The following is a 19994-nucleotide window of genomic DNA, read 5'->3' as shown; positions in this document are numbered from 1 at the left end:
CATTTTTCCTCCTGCTACTTACCATAAAGTGTAAAAAGGGAGTTAAAGGAAAGTTTCCTCGTTGGTTCCTACCATATGAAAGATGCTATATTCTATTTAGCAGGGCCAATATATGGAAAATATCTAAATTAAATGTTATTACAAAAATGAAGCAGTAATGAGATTCTGGCTAAAGGGACACTAAATGAGAATAATATATTTATATATTTAAAGAATCCAAAACAAACAAACAACAAAAAAAAAGGCTGTTATAAAAAGCTCTAGGTGCACTGTAAGCATATAGGTTTTTTTCCATGTGTACTTTTAAACAATGGAAGTGTCAAAAAATAGGGTCCACTGTGTTAGACTAAATACATTATTGTATAGGCTGCATCGAATGGAACCTCTGTATTATAATTATCATAGAGAAGCATAGTTTGCATCATATTATGGCAATTTATCCTCAATGAAAACCTTCCAGAGTCCTTTTATTTTAGAATATTTTGTAAACAATCAAACCACCAGAACATGATTGTACAACAGTAAAATGTTTTCTTGCATTAAACTGAAGACATCTTTTTAATTTAAAAAAAAAAAAAAGAAAAATGTAGAAAGGTACTTAGAGCTGTTAATTTCTAAGTACACAATATCCTAGACAATTCAAGGCATCTTAATCTCCTTCGAGAACAACAACAAAAAAATAATTTTTGTCATGCTGTTAAATCCATCATTATGGATAAAATTGGTGCAAATTGGTCAAACGGATCCAACAAACACTGATGTCCAAGCTGGCATATTGGCAACTAATACATAACTGGTGGTCAATAGAGTTTAAAAGATCTTGCCTTTCTTCTTGTTCTTTTCCAAGGTTCTTGAAGAGTTCTGTTGCTCTAAAATACGTTGTTGAGCTTCCCAGTTTGCTTTTTCTTCTTCAAACTGACGACGTTTTTCCTCTAATTCTTTGTGCTGTGCTTCTAAATTCTTTTTCATTTGCTCATGGCGCCGCTGGAGCTCTGCTTCCGAGTCCTTTAGTTTTTGAACTTTTTCTTTGACCTTCATCTCAAACACCTGTTCCATCTCCATCTCCATCTTCTTCATCTTGGCTACATGTTCCCTTCTTTCTTCTTCCATCTGTGCCAGAGGGCTCTTGGTAAGCTGCCCTTTGTTCTTGTTGTTATCCACTCCATTGTAAGTCACTGCTGCTAGTTTTCTGCTTCTGTAGTTCTCATAGTGTACGTTATTGGTAACATCTTTCAAGTCCTGCATGTGTGTTCTTATCAACATATTTCTTAGAATTGTAAAATCACAATGTTCACCATTTTCAACTTCAGCCACACCCCAAGGATACTGCCTTCCTCTGACTCTTTTGCCATTAACTTCAATGATAGTATTACTACCTACCACAGCAAGAGGTAAACGGTCTTTTATCTTCTTAACCAGCTTATTCTCTTCTTCATCATCTGTTTCTGGAAATTCATATATTTTAATTTTATGTTCTTGGATTTCTTTCATTATCTGCTTTTTAAACTGTTGGCATTCCTCTGGTGTAAGTGTGTCTGCTTTGGCAATTAATGGGATGATATTCACTTTTTCATGCAAACGTTTCATAAACTCAATATCCAATGGTTTAAGCCCATGTCCTGAAGGAGCAATGAAGTATAAACAACACTGCACCCTGTTATCAGGCATCTGACGTCTGTTCACTCGAGACTCTGCATTTAAGTAATCTTCAAATTTACTATCAATGTAGTCGATAACGGGCTGCCAGCAATTACTATTATCCACTGCATCTCCAAATCCTGGGGTATCAACTATCGTCAACAGCAACTGAACTCCACCTTCTTTGATTAAAACTTTGGATTGTTCCACCTGTACAGTCTTTTTGATTCTATGAGAAGGTCCTGGATACTCTGGAGAATACAAATCTGTGAGGAATAATGAGTTGATTAATGTCGACTTTCCCAGTCCAGATTCACCTACTACCATAAGAGTGAATTCAAATCCTCTTTTCACTGATTTTCTGTACACTTGATTTGGGAGGTTGGCAAATCCCACATAGCCCTCAAGGTTCTTCGGTTGAGCTACCATGGTGCTGCAGTTGACGATCCTCTCCTCAGCAGCAGCGGATCTCGCACTCGCTTTTTTGTTTTTTTAAAGGTATGATTAGTTATTTATGCTCTTTTTGCTTTCACTGGGTCTATACCAGGGTACCTGCATGGTCACAGTGTTCATAATCACACCAATTAAAGATTCCAGAGACCCAGTGCATGCCATAAATACCTTAAATACTTTCTTGTGAGGCATCTAATCTACTCTCAAATCCAGATGAGAAAACTGAGGGACAAAGCTAAGCCTTTATCATTTAACTTGCAAGTTGTCAGCAGAACCAGGGTTCAGACCAGGTGACCAATTACAGAGGTCCTAACCTTATTGCTGGGCCACTGCCTGAGCCAAATACTTTTAACACATACATTTTTAATACATATATTTTTTTTGAGATAGGATTTTGCTATGTAGTTCAAACTGGTCTCAAACTCATGATCCTCCTGCCTCAGTCTCCAGAGTGGTATGGAATCATTGTATGTGCTACCAGGGCTACATCTGGCCAGAGTTCATGGTGAGCAGCCTGAGGACTGGCTTCCTGTGTAGGCCAGGCTGGCCCCCTAGTGTGGCAACCCAGCATTTGACCACTGTCGCATAGTCAAGAAGGGCCGTGCATGAGGCTAGGGGCATCTTTGTCTGCTGCCTGCCTACCAGCAGACACTCCTGTGTTTGGTGGTGGTCTCAGTGTTTGTCCAGCAGAAACTGGTTAGAGAGGCTGTGAATGTGAAGGAACAAAGTGTTGATGAGGTAGCTGTGTAAGAGCTCAAGCCGTGGACTGACAGTGGCTTCTCTGTGTGAGGTGAGGAGGAGAACACAGGTGGTAAACTGTTACGGCTGGGAGAAAGGATCTGTACAGGGAGTTGACATCTGACATACCCTCTGACTCCCACTCATAAGCGGCCTTGGGGTCACCTTCCTAGGTAATCCAGTAAAAGGTGGTCTCCAGGCTCTGGATGGTGGGTCAAGCTCATTTCTGGATATCAGGAGATGAGCTTAAGAGGGTGGGAATCTTTGTCCCAGGACAGTCCTCATTGGCCTGTTAGGATACAATTCTGGTGATATGCTGGAATAAGTATGGTTATAGTTTGTTGTCCTAGAATTGGAGTCTACAAACTTCATCTTTGAAGGACAGAACATAAGTATTTGGGGTTTGTGAGCCATTGGTCTCTCTTGCAACCAAACCTAGAAGTGGGAATGGCCAGCTGTAGGAAGTACATAAATGAATATACACATAGTTGTGATTCAGTACAAGTTTATTTACAGAAATAGGCAGTAGTGTTATCAGAGTTAGGGTCAGAGTTTATGCCTTGGCTGCTCTAACAAGCCAGGCTCAGCTACCCATCTTTGATAAGCCATATTAAAAGAACAAAAATAACATGAACATCAGAAAAAGGAGATTTCTTCAGTGGAAATTATCTAGTGATCCCCCCCCCAGCCCCATGCCCTGATCCCTCACTGGGGTCCTTACATGAGGGGAGAGCTTAAATAGATGGCGAGAGATACTTATCTCAAGCTGTCCTGGTCAAGGTGCTGTTCTACCTATCTCTAACTGACCACTGCCTAGGCTTCACACTCCTGCAACAAGGGCTGACAAGTTGCAAGCAAATCTTTGAGAGAAAAGTTTCCCCTATGTGTGGTTTTTAAGCCATTTTCTTTTCTTGATGTGAAATTCCCAGGAAGATTGTAAATCATTGGAGTTCATTTTTTCCCAAGACCAGACAGCTATAGAGTTGGTACAGCTGCCTCTTTTAGAGTACCCTCATTTCTTCCAGGCTTGCTGGTTTACAGTGAGACTAGATATGGCGCAGAGTCTTGATTTGCTTATCCCCTGGCCTTGAAGGACACTAGTCATCTTTGTCTTCCTGTTGAAAAAATATGATTACCGTACTTGTTATTTGATCTAACTTAGAAATTCCAGAGACTGTGTTTAGAGTTGGCACTCATTAACTGTTTCTACCTTCTGGTGCAGGGCCAGTGGGAAGGAAGGGTCTGTGCCAAGTGATTTTCTCACCACCATTCTGAGAAGGGCAGCTAAATCTTATTCCCCAAAGTAAGATGCCTATAGGCTCTGTGCCTGCAGCTGGTTAGGGGAGGTGTCTTCTGAAGACCAGGGCTAACCAAGGGCCCAGAGCAGTGCTATTTATAGCCTTTTGATCTGTCCCTTAACCTACTGTCCGCTCTACCCTAGATAGGCACTAGAAGGATATGGAATTGTTTTTTGAAACTACATATTTGTGTGCTTACTTAAAACATTTTCTTCAACAACATATTTAAGTTTTTTTTTAAAAAAAACACAGTTTTAATATTATTCAAATAGTACATGTTCTCTGTACAAAATTTTAGAAAACATCCCAGCAAAAGCCTCGTGCTTTTAAATGTTCTGTAATGACATTTTTTCCCTTCAGGGACAAGTGATGTACTCTTGTTTGTCAGTACTTTCTCTAGTGGTATTTAAGTTGCCACATTGTTCCATCCATCCTGCACACACACTGTTATTTACTGTGCTGATTTTTTTTTTTTTTTTTTGCTCAACTTGACAGAGACCTAGAGTTATCTGGGAAGAGTGAATCTTAATTGAGAAAAATCTCCCATGAGATTGGCCTGTAGGCAGGTTTTTTGAGGTATTGTCTTGATTTCTAACTGATGTAGGAAGGTCTAGTCCACTATGGTCAGTGCTACCCCTGGCCAGGAGGTCCTTCTGCTTTGTAAGAAAGCAGGCTGAGCAAATCATGAGGTGAAAGCTAGTAAGCAGGATCTATCCATGCTTCAGTTTGTGCCCCAGCTTTCTTCCTACCTTAGTTCATGCCCTGCTTTCTTTAGTGATGGGCTGTGATTGGATGTGTAAGACAAACTCTTTCCTCCTGAAGGTGCTTTTAGCTATGGTGTCTTTAACACAACAATAGAAAGTAACTGGTACATTCACCTAACCCATTTCCAAGTGTTGTGATGCCCCTTCTTGGAGCTGAATCTCCACTGGCATCCACTTTAAAAGAATGTAGTTTGAGGGATTGGGGCAGGATTTTGGAGTTGTTATAGGACAGATGGCCTGGGAAGAAGGGACAGAGATTCTTGGTGTGGGTCCCTGTGTGGGGACCTGGGTAAGCAGAGGCCTGGTTCCCTGGTGACACCTACTGTTGCTTGTTGACAGGAAGAACAGAGGACTGTTCTGTTCCATTTCCTTTTATTTTTTTCTATAACTAGTATTAAGTTGCCTTTGGAAGATGTTGGCACTGTAAGATACTGCTTGACCCGCAGACGGAGGCCTGGAGTTCGGTGACCGAGGTGCATCACCGTCGTCCTTGATGTGTGACTTTTAAGGTGTAGGCAAAGGACAAATCTAATAAATAAGGATTCGAGGGTTTTGGTTCTGAAGTTTGTTTACTCTAATGCGTTCCTTCTGAGTCCTTGGAGAAAATAGTCCTTTCATTCTTTCCTGTCAGAAAAGGAAACATGTTAAGGATGTGATGGGACTTTTCATTTCCCTTAGAGGGTTGAAATCCACTTGTTTATGTCCAAAGGAAAAAGAAGGTTCCTCACTGGGAATGGGGAGAAAGCACTCACCAGCCTCATGGGACTTCCCCGAGAGGAAGAACCTTTGAAGTGACAGTCCAGAGAGCACTCAGTGTTGGCTCTGGGGCCGTCGTCGGCTTTAAGTATCATCCCTTCTGGTTTCCTTTTTCAAGGTCTTGAAGGAATCATGGAAAATGGAACATCAGAAGGGGTTGTGTTCTCGTAAAGCCAAGCTTCAGAGACAGAAGCAGCAGGTGGAAAGGTTAGAAATGGCTCTCTGTAGAGGCTTCCTGCTTGGTCTGGGCTGCCAGTCAGAAAAGGAAACATGTTAAGGATGTGATGGGACTTTTCATTTCCCTTAGAGGGTTGAAATCCACATGTTTATGTCCAAAGGAAAAAGAAGGTTCCTCACTGGGACTGTTCCCTTTCCCTCTTTTCCGGAAGGACTAGGGCACTCAAAGCTGGTACATATGGCACCTTGCTGGAAACACAGCCTCTTATCGAGATAGCTAGCCACTAGACAGATCTGGAGAGCATGGCCATGGCTGCAGTGGCCTGCATGGTACAGGAAGCTGGGACAGATGCCCCTGAGGAGGGAGGAAATACACCTTGTTCCCTTTGCTCAAGGAACTCAGGTCTCCAGGAGGGACCCCAATGAAGTCCAAGAGTGGGTTAGCCTAGCTGGAACACATTCAGTGGAGGGAGCATAGTAAGCCTAAGGCTGGTGAGGCGGAGGGCTAGGTCAGGAAGGCTCTTTCTGTCTCTAGAGATCTCAAAGAAGCTGTGGGGTATAGGTGTGTTTAGGCAGGACATTTCTTTTAAAGAAACTGCTCTGGCTGGCAGCCTGGGAATGCATGGGAAGGTCAAGACAGAGCTGGTGTGTCTCTTGGGACTACATGCCAAGCTTGAAGTGCCCCAGGTACCCTGAGGATGTATGTCACCAGAAGACTGCTGCCTGTTTGGGGACAGCTTCTCAGGGCTCAAGACTTCCTGTTCAGTTTCTGTTTAGGTTCTTATCCCAGCCATCTCAAGTCTTTAGTGGCAGCTGTGACAGGGAGGGGCCAGAGGAAGGTCCACCCTGACTCTCAGAGGTGTGAATACGACAACTTCACTGTCCTGGAGTTGGTCTAGGATGCCCTGTAGTTATGCTGGGTATTGACTGATGCATGGCAAATCTTCATACTGCATCTCAGCTTGCTGTCACCCATGAGAACAGTGACAGCTTGGTATGAAGTGGGGTGCATATGGCCATGCTCCAGCCAGATAACGCTCCCTCCCTTCCCACCTGGGTCTCCAGTGGATGAACATTTGATGCTTTTTCATATTTGTGCTTGTTGGAATCATCACATGTTTAAAAAAGACTTTCCTGCTTACATGTCTTTCTGTATTTGGCCAGGCTTGCATCTTCTGGGCATTTGAAGGTCCCCAATTCTCCAGATAACTTCCAGCCAGGAGGTGGCTTTGGAAGTTTGTTTTTTTTTTTTTTGGGGGAGGGTTGGCAAATGATTGTCAGTAGGAAAACCTCCCAGAGTTTGGAGACATTAGCCTCTGGTCTGTCTGTACTTCTTTCTCAGTCCCTGTGCCCCAGGGGAAAAGCTTTGTTCAATGCAGTTGTTTCATTTGAGACTGTCTTTATTTACTCTACTGATACAAATTTACCATTAGGAACAGAAGAGGCAAGTAAGAACCTGAGTCGCCTGGCTAGTGGTGGCAGGACTGGGCCCATGACTAGGCTCTGAAGAAGGTATTTCACAAGGCAGACACCTCTGTTGTTTCTGCCTCCAGTGCTTCCCCGGTGTTGGTGCCCTTTATAGATGTGCTTGCATGTTGTGCTGTGGGCACATGACTGGGACACATTGATCCCAGGGCCTGCAGGGACAAGCCAGATACAGTGATCTGTGTGGAGCATGCTGGCATACTTCCTCAATAGTGTCCTCTCTCTCATAGCTCTACATGAGGTTGTTCGATCTTTTGTTCCCCTCAGAGGAGAACATTTACTCAGTAGCAGTGTCCCCAAACCAGCAGGGTGCTGTTGTCAGGGCTGGTGGAGGGTGGGGAGGGTACTGGGGCTGACATTCCCCACGCGGGCTCTAATACATGTCCATGACATCATGGTGCTGGCATGGTTCTTGTATGTGAAAGAGTTCCAGGGCTTTTGATGTAAACTATGATGGAAATGCCTCCTAGCTTAGTGCTAGCTGATGTGGTGGAATTATTGGTCACTGTGGGATTGTGGTAAATTGGGAATAGGTTCTTTAAGGCCCCAAGTTTGAAAACCAGAAAGAGAAGAGCTGTGGAAAGCAGCTTCCTTCTGGTGGTCATTTGCTCCTCGCTGTCTCTTTGCTGTTGGAGGACGAGACTCCTTGTAGGAAGCTGCCTGTGTTGATAAGGCTGTGAACGGTTGGTTCACTTTGTACTGTGAGGGAGGCCCAGCATAACCCCTGCACAATGGGTAAATAATGTTTACCCAAGGGGGTGGCCATGGACCAGCCACAGTAATTTTGAAGTCTGCATGCTCATAAAGAGTAGGCTGTGCTTGTTAGCAGGAACTGCCAACTTGAGGAAAGCAGAAATCTACAAGGGAATCTGGGGTGCAGTATCTAGGGCAGGATATGGCACAATTTTGAAATTCACTAGCATTTCATATATAACTGTTCAGGCAGGAAAGAAAGTATGGCTCCTTCTTCTTAATTTTTAAAAAATATTTATTAACCATGTGTATGCCTGCATGTCTGTATATGTACCATGTACCTGCCTGGTGCTTGAAGAGATCAGAAGGCACCAGCTTCTCTAGAACTGGAGCTACTGATGGCTCCGATCTATCATGTGGGTGCCAAACCTGGGTCCCCTAAAGAGCAGCAGCAGCTCTTAACCACTGAATCATCTCTCCAGCCCTCTTCATTTATTTTTTAAGTAAGGATTTTCTTTTGTTTATGCATCTGTATCTCTGAGTGGGGCTATGTACATGTGTGTGGTCAAGTCAGAGAGGATGTCAGATCTCCTGAACCACATGCATACACAGGTGCTCTGGACCAAACTCTTAATAGTGTATATGTGTACGTCTATGCTACATGTATGTAAGTGCCCACTGAGGTCAGAGGACAGTATGGAATTCCTGGAGCTAGGAGGTTGTGAGCTGTTTGACACAGATGCTGGGAACCGAACCTGGGTCCTTTGCAAGACCAGCAATAGCTCTTAACCACTGAGCCATCTTCAACCTCCAATTTATTTATTTTTGTAAGATGACTTATTTGCCATTTTGAAAGTAGAATATGTGAACTAAAAAGGTTTGGAAAATAACTGAAAAAGATAATTATGACTTATAGTTCCCAATGCAGAGACTTCACCTCATCAGTTCATTTACTTAACATTTTCCCTTTTAAGAGCATTTTGATTGTTTGTTTGTTTGTTTTAGAAGTGGACTTGATTGCAGGAAGCAGGGAGTCAGTGCTGGTTCTGGTGGGCCCCACAGTTGCCTTGTGGTTGTGCACAAGACCTAAAATGGCTTTAAAAATTAAACTCTTATCAGTGCAGTGGGCCATGTAGGCTACGCTGGCCCCAAATCACTCACTAGCTCTGTTCTTACAGAAGTTGGTTTTTTTTTTTTTGGTTTTTCGAGACAGGGTTTCTCTGTGTAGCTCTGGCTGTCCTGGAACTCACTCTGTAGACCAGGGTGGCCTCGAACTCAGAAATCCACCTGCCTCTGCCTCCCAAGTGCTGGGATTAAAGGCGTGTGCCACCACCGCCCGGCCTTACAGAAGTTTGGTGTGTGGGTAGAGTAACTTAAAGGGAAAGTTCAGGCAGAATTAGTGTCAGGCCTAAAAAAAAGTCTGAACAGTGTGGGTCTAGGTCGATGTTCTGAGGAGATTAAGTGTCAGGCCATAAGCAAAGTGAGGCTTGGTAAGTACTGTGCTCATGGTCTGTGGGAGATTCCTGTCCTGGCTTTTTAGGTGTGATTTAAAGGTGGTCCAGGGTAAGGGGATTCCTGGGATATAATGATGGTCTTGGGGCCACTAGTAGGAGTGTGTTTCTGGCACAGATCTCCTTCAAAACTCAACGACCTCTCCAGGTTCTCCAGGTCCCTCCTGGGAGACCTGAGTAGTGTCTAGACTTCATGGTAGTGGACAAGATGTATCGGTGTGAGTTGAGGGTGGTGGCAGCTGTGAGCCAGGTGCTGCTAACAGGCCTGCTTGAAATCCAATTGCATGCTGTCTTACCAGTACTAGCTGTTTGGTTTGTGAATTCACTCACCTGTTTATTGCCATTAAATCAGAGGAGTGCAGAGCAGAAACCTAGGGTGTGACATGGTCATTTTCTCCAAACCTACTGGCTTAGGCTGGAGGGTCAGTAAGCTGTGACTGAACAGTACCTTGTCCTTGTAAGTCAGTGAGTCAAGTGCTTGAGGAGGCACAGAATAGGCCAGGGCTGTTGTACCCCACCCCCCAACCCCCAGGCTGCTGAGAAGTTGTTGGTGACTTTAACTACTTAGTTCCTTCTCTGACTCTACTTTTCTCACTGACAGACAGCCATGGGTTATTTATAAACATTAAGAGGTATGTAGAAAGTCTTAGCCCTGTGTGTGCTAACTGCTAGTATTTGAAGGGAAAGTTTCCACCCAAGGGCACATTATAGATACAGCCTCATAGCTGCCTGTTTGGTAGTGAGTTTGTGCTATAACAGTTCTCCTCTTAATGTCTTTGAAGACAGTGTATCTGTGTTTTGGTGTGTGCATGTGATGCAGCTGCTGGCACAGGCCAGAGGCATCATTCTCCCTGCAACCAGCTTTTAGGCAGTTATATGCCACTTGGTGTGGGGGCTGGGAACTGAGCTCAGGTTCTCTGTGAGGGTAGTAAGTACTCTTAACTGCTGAGTCCTCTCTCCACACTTGCTTGCACGCAGGCACGCACGCAGGCACGCACGCAGGCACGCATGCATGCGTGCACTCCAGTTCTCCCTTTAAATAAAGGTCTCTTTCTGCTGTGCTTTGCGACTGAGCAGATTGCTGGAATTCTTGGAGTGACTGGGGCTGACATGTTCAGATGTTCCCTCATTCTGGTTAGGACCCTTGCCAGTGCTCTTATGAACCCTTCTCCATCCGTGCGTATCTCAGTTAATGTAGTGAAAGATGGTATCCAGGTACCCCTTTGACTGTCCTCTCTCTTCTGCTGTCTGTGATTCAGGGTCCCTGCTCAGTCCATACCTTATGCAAGTCCCCAGTCTGAAGAGCCCTTCACATCCCTCTTATGGATTTCTGGCTTTCTTGTCCCTGGGACTTAAAGTAGACTCCGTGTCCCTTACTTACCTGGCCAGCCCTGTTCTGCTCCCTGCCTTGGTCATGGTACTGCTTGTAGTGGGATCTCTGGTGCTCCATGTTGTTTCTTCAGCTTCCAACATGTTAACAGGACTGATCTTAACCTATAAACATGCCTCAGGGGTAGTTAATGACTAACTAGGCCAGGCCCTAATGACACTGTGGACACTGGGTCTCAACACCTCTGACCCTGATCTACATTCAGAAACACCTTCTGCCTTGGCCAGTAGTTACCCTCATCTACTGAGGCCTGGGAGAGGCGCTGTTGTCATAAATGGATCCCTAATCCCTGCAAGGAACTGCTTGGGGAGAGGCCATGTTTTCTTCAGGGTATCCTTGTGGTTCACAAGGAAGAACACTAAACTAGGAATCAGTGCACATGCTAAGTCCTGGTTCTGCCATAGCACTTTGACTACTGTGCTGAGGTGTTTCAGAGGTGCTCTTGAGGCACAGGTGAGGAAATGCTCGGGTATTTGTAAGTGCGTGGTAGTACTTGGTCATTGCCCGGGCCCTGCTCCTCTCCTGCCACTTCAGTTCTCAATCAAAAGGGAAGATCAGTGGAAAAAAATCAAACCATCAGTTTTGCCTTCTGCTCAGAGTCTGGTGAGACCTGGTCAGGGTGAGTATATCATGTGTCAGATGTGGTGTCCCTTTCCCTAACTTGGCCTCTTTTCTTCCAGCCCTGAAGGATGGCTGCTATGTTGGGGGATGCCATCATGGTGGCCAAAGGCCTTGCCAAGCTCACTCAGGCAGCTGTGGAAACCCACCTGCAGAACCTGGGGCTTGGCGGGGAGCTCATGTTGGCTGCCAGGGCCCTGCAGTCTACAGCTGTGGAGCAGATCAGCATGGTCTTTGGGAAGGTACAGGTGAGAGGCCCCTTCCAGCAGTGGGCGGGGATGCTGGTAGGCAGAGCCAGACGTGAAGCTCTTCATGTGATCAGGGAATGAACCAGGACTCAGAAACCTGACATCCTGTCTTGTTGTTGATGGGACAAGAGCACCCAGGGGCTCATGTGTCCTAATGCCATCCATCTTAGCGTACGGTAGGACAATGCGTGGGAAGACCAGACTAGGAAGCTTAAATAACACTATTTACTTCTCAGTTCTGGAGGCTGGGAAGGCCAACACTGAGGCTCTAGTAGATTTGGCATCTAATAAGGGCCCATTTCCTGGCTCTGTGCTCATGATGCAATCACTTCCATGTAGTAGCATGTGGTGGGTTAGGTTTCAGACATGCAGTCCACAGCAGGGCTCATGTGTAGATCAGCCTGCCTCAACTTCAGCCTTTGAAGACTCCTCCTATAGGCAAGGCTTCCCGAGCCTTGGCCAAGACCTGCTATTTGTTGAAGGTGCTCCTTTCCAGAGTGGCAGCTGTCAAAGCCCTGGTAAGGGCAGCATTGTCTCCCCCTGTCCCTCATGCTGTTGGGGCAAAGGTAATAAGGTAAAGGACCTTTGTACCAAGGTCCGGGAAATCTCAGCATCTTATATCAAGGGTTGTTTTCAAGCCAAAGCAGCGTCAGAACAGACCTGGCTGTAGTATAGTGCTGCCTAGTAGTAACTCAGTAGCCTGAAGGGAGGGTTGTGTGTGTGTGTGCACGTTGGAACATGTGAGCACATGTGTACGCACGTGCACAAACGTGCACACGTGTGTTTGCATACCCTCGTGTGCGTGCATTGCAGAGATTGCCTTGCCTCCTTTCTGTGCCATTTCTGTCCTGTGGCTTTTCCTGCTGTCATACTAGGGCAGATCAGGTTTCTCTTTGAGGGGACTGTTACTATAACAGAAGACAACAGACTGGGAGGCTTAAACAACAAGCGCTTTTTTTTTTTTTTAAATCTAAAACAAAAACAACAAAAAAACCCCCACCAAAACCCAAAAAACTAGTTCTGGAAAAAGGTCCCATGCTTTTCTGGTTGTAAGGCTGTCCCAGTCCTCAGCCTCTGCTCAGTTTTAGGTTCAGGATTTCCAGGCCCCTTCTTCGTCTGTAAGGGTGACAGAGTATTCCTTACCCTACAGGCACCTCTGATTTTAAGTCTTTATACCCTGTATTCTTGAGGTCCCCTACTGCTGATGTGCTATGAGCTTATTTCTACCTGTGATTTACATCAAGTGATGGGTGAGAACCTCTGTCCTCCTGGTACTGGGTTGGTGGTAGGTGGTGAAAGCCTGGATGGTGAACTTGCTCCAGTGTTCTCTGGTCACGCCAAACTATAAGGCTGCATTCTAGGCTGGCCTTTCTCCACCAGTGTGCGAGCTCCCACCCAGGACTTCCTCCTGTCCTCACTTTGTATAGTTGCTTGAGACAGAGGATGGATAACTCACTGCCGTGGAGGAGGTCCCTGGAGACAGTGGCCAAATACTTAGGTTTGTGCTGCTTTTCTCCACCTTGGAGGTCAGAGGGACCTGCTTGCTCTGGGAACAGAGCCTGCATCTTATTCACACATTTCATGGGGTGCTTATAGAGGCTGGGGCCCTTTCAGGCACTAGGGGGCCTTTGCTGCCTGTAGGAACCCCCAGCTACTGTAATAGCAGTCACACAAGACAAGGAGGTTATCATGGGAGTTGTGAGACAGGAGGGATTTTGACCCAGGCTTATTGTACTAGACTTTTCCTGGCTGTAGAGAGGTCCCCCGAGCCCCATTGTGCTGTGAGTTCCTTCTACTCTGGGACTTTGGGTGGCAGAGCCAGCCTTGGCTCTGGACGCCTGCTCTGCTGCCTGTTGCCTTCTGCCCTTTACCAGTCACATCAGCTCTCAGTCTGTTTCATGTTGCAGAGTGAGAGTAGCACCTGGTCTACCCACCTCCTGGGAGAACAGGACTTTAGTCCTTAGGGCATCTCAGGTAGCCGTGCATGGGGCTGTAGGTCTCTCTATGTTGCTGTATGACATGTGGACAGCACGTAGGCCATGGCATTTGCTCAGATTTCATTTGGACCAGGGAACATGGCCATAGGCCTGCCTCCCCCTCTCTCTAGGACACAGTGCTATTTAATTATAGCCTTTACCAGCAGCATCTGTGACCTTTGGTGTAACTCTGTCGCTGTCTGACAGTGGGAGCCCTATTTTCAGATGTAGAAGTCACTGAGAGTGGTTAGGAACTTGTTCAAGTTCATTCCAGGTTAAAAATTAGAATGAATCTGGGCTTGAATGAAGGTTGAACCTATAATGTGCAAAGGAAACATGGGGTATCCTCTGCCTCCTTTCTCTGTATCTCAGATTGGCAAGGACAGCCAGGCTCTGACCATGTCTGGCAGGAACCATAGCTGCATGCTGGGCTGATGGTGGGCTGTCTGCCCCATCCCTCCCACCTGTGCTCTCCCTTCATCACTTGCTGGTCTGTGACTTACACGTCTGCAGGCTTTCCTCATCTTTTCCTGGTTTCTCTCCTAAAAGCCCTAATGGGCTCAGTGCTGGCCCTGCTTTATAGATGGCCCTGCTTTATAGATGAGGAACTTGTTGCTACAGTCATGTGCATCTTCCCTGGCCCTGGTTGGGCCTACAGTAGGTGCCCAGTGGTGTATAGCATCCTGCCTGAGATCACACAGCAGGGTTCTAGAAGAAGCTCGTGAGAGCTGTTTGCTGCCTCCTAGGCTTTGAAGTAGACCTCAGGTCTTAGGCAGCATCACCTTTGCAGGGTTAGCGAGGGCTGATTGTCAGTCACATGCAAGTACCTCACCAGACCAGCCCTGGCCCTCACATTGACCTTTGTTCTCCGAAGGGTCGGGATAAGCATGAAGATTCATATGCCACTGAGAACTTTGAAGATCTGGAAGCCGAAGTTCAGTTCTCAACACCACAGGCAGATGGAACCTCCCTGGACTTCTCTGCAGCCTCTTCCCTGGACCAGTCACTGTCTTCATCCATGGGTCATGCCCACAGTGAGGGCCCAGCCCCTGCCTATGTTTCCAGTGGACCTTTCAGGGAAGCTGGGCTCTCTGGACAGGCCACCTCTCCTATGGGCAGAATCAACGGAAGGCTTTTTGTAGATAGCAGAGACTTGTTCTTGGCCAACAGCATCCAGCGAAGATTCTTCCACCAGGACCAGTCCCCTGTGGGAGGGCTCACGGCTGAAGACATTGAAAAGGCCCGGCAGGCCAAGGCTCGCCCTGAGAGCAAGCCACACAAGCAGATGGTAAGTCTGAGAGGCATCATGGTTAGACTTAGGTGGTTTCTACTCCCGGTGGGGCTGATGTTGACCCTCATTTTGCTACCCACTCCTTATCCCTCTGCCCCTGGATGCTGTGACTTTAGAAGTACACAGAAGCCTTTTTGTACAGTGCTCCAGCTCCAGTGGTAGTGCAGAGGGGAGGTCCAGACAGCGTGAGCCCCAGGCTGTCTTGTCTCATTTGTTAGTTTTGTCAATCCTATAGGTCTCTCTTGTTTTTCCCTCCAGCTCAGTGAGCGGGCTCGGGAGCGGAAGGTGCCAGTTACCCGGATTGGGCGGTTGGCCAACTTTGGAGGTGAGGTGGTCACGTACCCCGTGCTGCCCCTCCTCTATTGCCCTGCCTTGTTTGTCCTGTTCAAGTGGAGAGGGCCATTGTACATTAAGGTGGAAGTGGTTGGGAATCCAGCTGTGCCCCAGTATTGGGTGTTATGTGGCAATGTTTCCCAAGAAGTAGCTGTTGAGGGTCTGGGTTTTCCTGTGGGTGATGACCTGGTTACTGGATTCCAGCCTCATTATTGGATTATCCCTGGGGCTGGTCTGTGGCTGTGTCTTGCCATGAGCTACAGCTTGGGCAAGTTGGTGGGTCCTTCTTGGGGCAGTCTTTGCTGGAAGGAGACTGGTTATGAGTGCAGGCACCTCACTGGGCCCTTTAGCTCCCTAGATAGAGGACCTTTTGCTCCGGGACCAGCCATTTGGGGAACCTATTTACCAGATCCCACCGGTTTGTAGCAGTTAGTGTGATGAAACTGACAGACTGTGACCTTTGCTGCCGACAGTTAAAGCTGTTTCAGTTTGCTGCAGGCTTGGGGACTTGATCTGTCCTCGCTCTTATGCAAATAGCCTTTAATCTTGCCATACCTGTGCTCTTCTGGAAGGACACATAGTGCATGGACACACTGTTCGTCTGCAGAGGGCCTGTTGAGAATGCTGGCCATTTGCAGCATTTGATGTGGGTTTCTAGGGGTGCAGATTATGAAGATTTAACTGTCCTCTGTAGGTTATCCAGGTCCAGGCAATGTAAATAACAAAAGAATAGCTTTGCTGGCTTGTTTCACATGCTGGCTGTGGACCAGTGGTTAGCTACATAACAGTTCAGGTGGGTCATGATGGTGCTGGTGTTGCAGTGGTCAGGGAGGCCAGGACCTCTGTCTTCCCTTTTCTGGCAGATATGTCCTCTTGTATATCTATCTGTATCAGTTATTTTCTTTTCTTTCCACCGTTGCCAAAACCTGTGGTAGAAACAACAGGCAGTTTCAGAAGGTCCAAGCTGTGGTCACTGACTGTTTCTGGGCCTGCAGTGGTATATGGTAGAGCAGATTATTCATTGAGTGTGACAGGAACATGCTGGGAATGGCTGCTGTTCTGTACAGTTTCAGAGGAGAAGCTGAGCACAGACCTCTGTCTTGTATAGGGACATCTGAGCTGCAGGTCCTATAAGTAGGCAACTACCTTCCCATATAGCTAGCAGACTACCTGTTAGGTCTTCCCCTGGGAGAAGACACCTTAGGGAGCTTTGTCTCTTCCCTTTTGTTCCTCTTCCTCTTCCTCCTGGGCAGCAGCTCCTGTGGGAGTGAGGCTGCTGTTGGATATCAGGTATTTATCTAGAAGTAGACTGTTAGTACCCACACAAAGGACATTAGCCACATCCATCTGTCTGCTCAATGTGGACTTTCTTAGCAGCTTGAGTGAGCCATGCGTATTAATTAAAGTGGAGTTTAGGGCTGAGGATGTGGTTTAGGGAGTGGAGGTCTTGCCTAGCGAACACACACACACACACGCACACGCACACGCACACGCACACGCACACACACGACTCCGTATCCCTCTTCAGTACACATGGGGCCTGATCTACAGTGGCTGCTATCTCAGTGTTCTTGTCTGGTTGCTTCTGCAGAGGCCCTTTCCAGCCATGTGTACCAGGCAGAGCAGCACCAGGAGTGGTAGCTTGCTGCCCTGCTCTCCCTGTGACCCAGCCTGTTCATGAAGGCCCCTGTTGTTAAAAGCTTCTTTGCTTTTTCCACCTGTGGTGACTGTAGGGTGGAATGACTGCTTCTCTGGTGAGAGACTTGAGTGGGGAGGCTAGGAGAGGCTCCCAAGTTACCCAGAATAGGTTCCCAACCTGGACATGGGCCCACTATACCTTTGTTTTGCCTGCAGGAGAGTTCTGTGCCCTGTTATTTCCCTTTCTTGACGGCAAAACCACCTTTAATGAGAAGTATTAGGGATTTTCTGTGTATGGGCAGTGTGCTGTTACAGGCCAGGAGGAAGGTCAGGCTGCCAAGAGTGGTTCTTTCCTCTCAGTGACGTTCGGAGAACAAGCCTTCTAGACACAGATCACAGTAGGAGAGGCAATGCTGTGTGAGGTCCTTGGGTGCAGGAGCAGAGTGCCTGAAGGTGGCAGAAAAATCCCAGCCTGAAGTTCCCTTCTTCTCACAGTTAGTTACCCCAGGTTCACCTGGCTCTGGGCGGGGCATTCCAAGAATCACATTATACCAGGCCCCGTGAAGGGGGAGCCAGTTTATTCTGGGTTCATAGAACCGGAGAGGCCAAGATCATGATTGCTGGCTGGGTGAGCTTGTTCTTAACCTCCTGATCTGCCTGCTGCAGGAGCCTGGCCCTCTCTTGGCAGCTCCTGGGTCTGGTGCAGCTACTGAAGGAGGCAGAGGCCTCCTTTCTAGAATGTTCCTTCAGGAATTTTTGTTGAATAACAGTCCCCCACCCCCATTGTAGAGTTTGTGCTTTGCCTGGGAGCCCACAAACAGCCTGGAACAGTTTGACACCGTGCTAAGTCCAGCCGGGCTGTGCTTCGGAGGCTTCTGACTGTTGTGTGTGCAGCTGGACAGGCTCATGGCCTGGGATGCTGCCTGCCTTTTCTGTGGGCTTGTCTCAGGGCTTCGCTCCTGAAAGGGCTCCAAGGGGACCCTGGGGAAGGTTAATGCCTGTCCTCCTTTCTTTTGCTAGGTTAGATATTGTGCTAGGCAGGGTGAGGAAGACAGTTGGTGGGAAGTTAATGTTTAACCAGGACTCTGGCTTCCAGTGTGCAGTGCCCTCCAGAGTCGCCTGGGTAGGAAGAGTATTAAAGGGCTGGTGCCTGCTCCACCAGACATCCACAGTAACGCCCCTGTCCCAGGGCACCAACATGTCCTGGTTGTCTCTGTGGCTTCTTCCAGCTTGGTTTGTCCTGCCCCATTTGTACTATGCATGTGGCTTCCCACAGGATTTGAAGACAATGCACACACCTGAGATGGAAAATGCTTTCAATTTTTATGTTGATTTCTATTTTAAATATGCTGGCTAAATACATTAGAATTCACTCACCTTTTTTTGTCTCACCTTTTTTAAAAATGGCCTCCAGAAATCTTAAGTCATGCATGTACTTGACACAAGACTTCCTTTGTCACCACTGGCCTGATTGTTTTGAATAAACAAGCGGTTTTGTTGGACTTGACACCTTTGCTTCTCTGAGTGACCTCAGAGGTGGGAGCTGTTAGGGTGGGCAAAGTAGAGCATGCACTGCCACCTAGAGGCAGATAAATATACTGTTAAATGTGTAAAATAATTTCCTTTTAATTAAAAAGCATTTAAAAAATTACTTGAGTAGTTTTTTGAGACAAGGTCACCATATATACTCCTGGATATCCTGGAATTTGCTTTGCATTCATGAGTGGCTTTGAACTTGGTAGACCTTGTGCCTCAGCCTCCAAAATGCTTCGATAACAGCATGTGTGGCCACACACAGCTTAAACTTTTTAAAATAAGTTTTCAGCAAATCCAATTACAGCATTTTTCTGTAATGCATTATTCTTGTAGAAAGACTGGAGAACAGTTTCATACCCCTTACCCTGTCTCTGAGAGGTATGCCTGTCCAGTACAGCCTTTGAGAAGGGAGTTTCTAGGAAGGGGTGGGCCCTGAACCAGACTCCTAGGCTTCCTGCCTGGCCCCAGTCATACCTGCTGGGAAGGAAGACCAGAGGGCTGTTCTCAGTCATGGCCAGGGATGCTGGCATGGGAGGGGGTGAGGGGAGGGGTCTGTTCTGGCCCCATGGACTTCAGCTGGGACACCCTGTGGTTTTGCTGTTGTGGAACATCCCAGCTTTTACTGCTATCTGTTTTACATTGATGCAGTGATAACTTAGAAAATTCAAGACTCCTGGATGTTCTTGCAGACTTGAGTGAATGGTTGTCTTCCATAGTTGGATTGCCAGGAAGTGGTCCAGACCAGGCCTGCTCCATCTTCCCATTTGTGCTGGTCCCTCCCAGTATGGAGTCTGTCTGTGCTGTCATGAGTGTGGGCTGTCACAGGTGATGGGTGAGAGCTGTGCAAACTCACAGGACGCCCTGACCCAGAGCTGACTGTCCTAAAACACTACAGTATGTGTTTTTGCTCTCTACCCGGAATGTCAGTGCCCTGCAGTGCTGTCTGCCTGCCGATCACCAGGCCTGGTAGTTGGGTGGTCCCAGCCACTCACACACCTGCTTTTTTACCCTTCTAGGTCTAGCTGTAGGTCTGGGTATTGGGGCATTGGCTGAAGTTGCCAAGAAGAGTCTGCGTTCTGAGAACTCCACAGGTGAGCAGGGCCCTGTATAGAAAGGGTGGATGATTTTGGAAGGTCTAGCCCATAAGTGTGCAGCCCACCTGTGTTCCAGGAATGTCAGCCACCAGCGACCACCCCATGCCCCAACTGCAGGAACCCTCTGAAATGTAGATGGTGTTCCTGGGGTTGCGTGACTGGTACACTGACTTGCTTTAGAGCGCTGGAGGGTTGGAGGATTGGAGATGGCTCCCTCCTTCAGTCCCTCTTGATCTCTCCTCTGGCTCCCTCTGCCTGCCTACACTCATCTACCACCAGCATACGCACCTCCTATGTGCCTGCATGCCTACCTGCGTGCCCTCCTTTTCTTCCTGCTCTCCTTTTCTGCCCTGCTCC

The 19994-nt window shown here is 47.1% G+C and overlaps 1 protein-coding gene and 1 pseudogene across 5 annotated transcripts in view; one reads left to right on the top strand and one right to left on the bottom strand.

Moving 5' to 3' along the window:
* Window positions 1-19994, top strand: part of Coq8a (coenzyme Q8A) — a 33839-nt gene that overhangs the window by 5009 nt on the left and 8836 nt on the right. For 3 of the 4 annotated variants that reach the window (XM_028755207.1, XM_028755210.1, XM_028755208.1), the window contains exons 2-5: window positions 11584-11769; window positions 14620-15033; window positions 15295-15361; window positions 19560-19634. In XM_028755207.1, coding sequence (XP_028611040.1) covers window positions 11593-11769; window positions 14620-15033; window positions 15295-15361; window positions 19560-19634 — 733 coding nt within the window. In that variant the 5' untranslated portion in view covers window positions 11584-11592. The remainder of the gene's footprint in view (window positions 1-11583; window positions 11770-14619; window positions 15034-15294; window positions 15362-19559; window positions 19635-19994) is intronic. The other variant, XM_028755209.1, reaches the window with a different exon arrangement.
* LOC114610612 lies at window positions 451-2111 on the bottom strand (annotated as a pseudogene). Its single transcript, XR_003709712.1, has one exon. The product of XR_003709712.1 is annotated as a septin-7 pseudogene (transcript).

This window comes from Grammomys surdaster, unplaced genomic scaffold, assembly GCF_004785775.1.
Source record: "Grammomys surdaster isolate TR1022 unplaced genomic scaffold, NIH_TR_1.0 126051, whole genome shotgun sequence".
Taxonomy (NCBI): Eukaryota; Metazoa; Chordata; class Mammalia; order Rodentia; family Muridae; genus Grammomys; species Grammomys surdaster.
The sequence above is the reverse complement of the archived record's forward strand: the minus strand, read 5'-3'. Positions and strand labels throughout refer to the sequence as shown.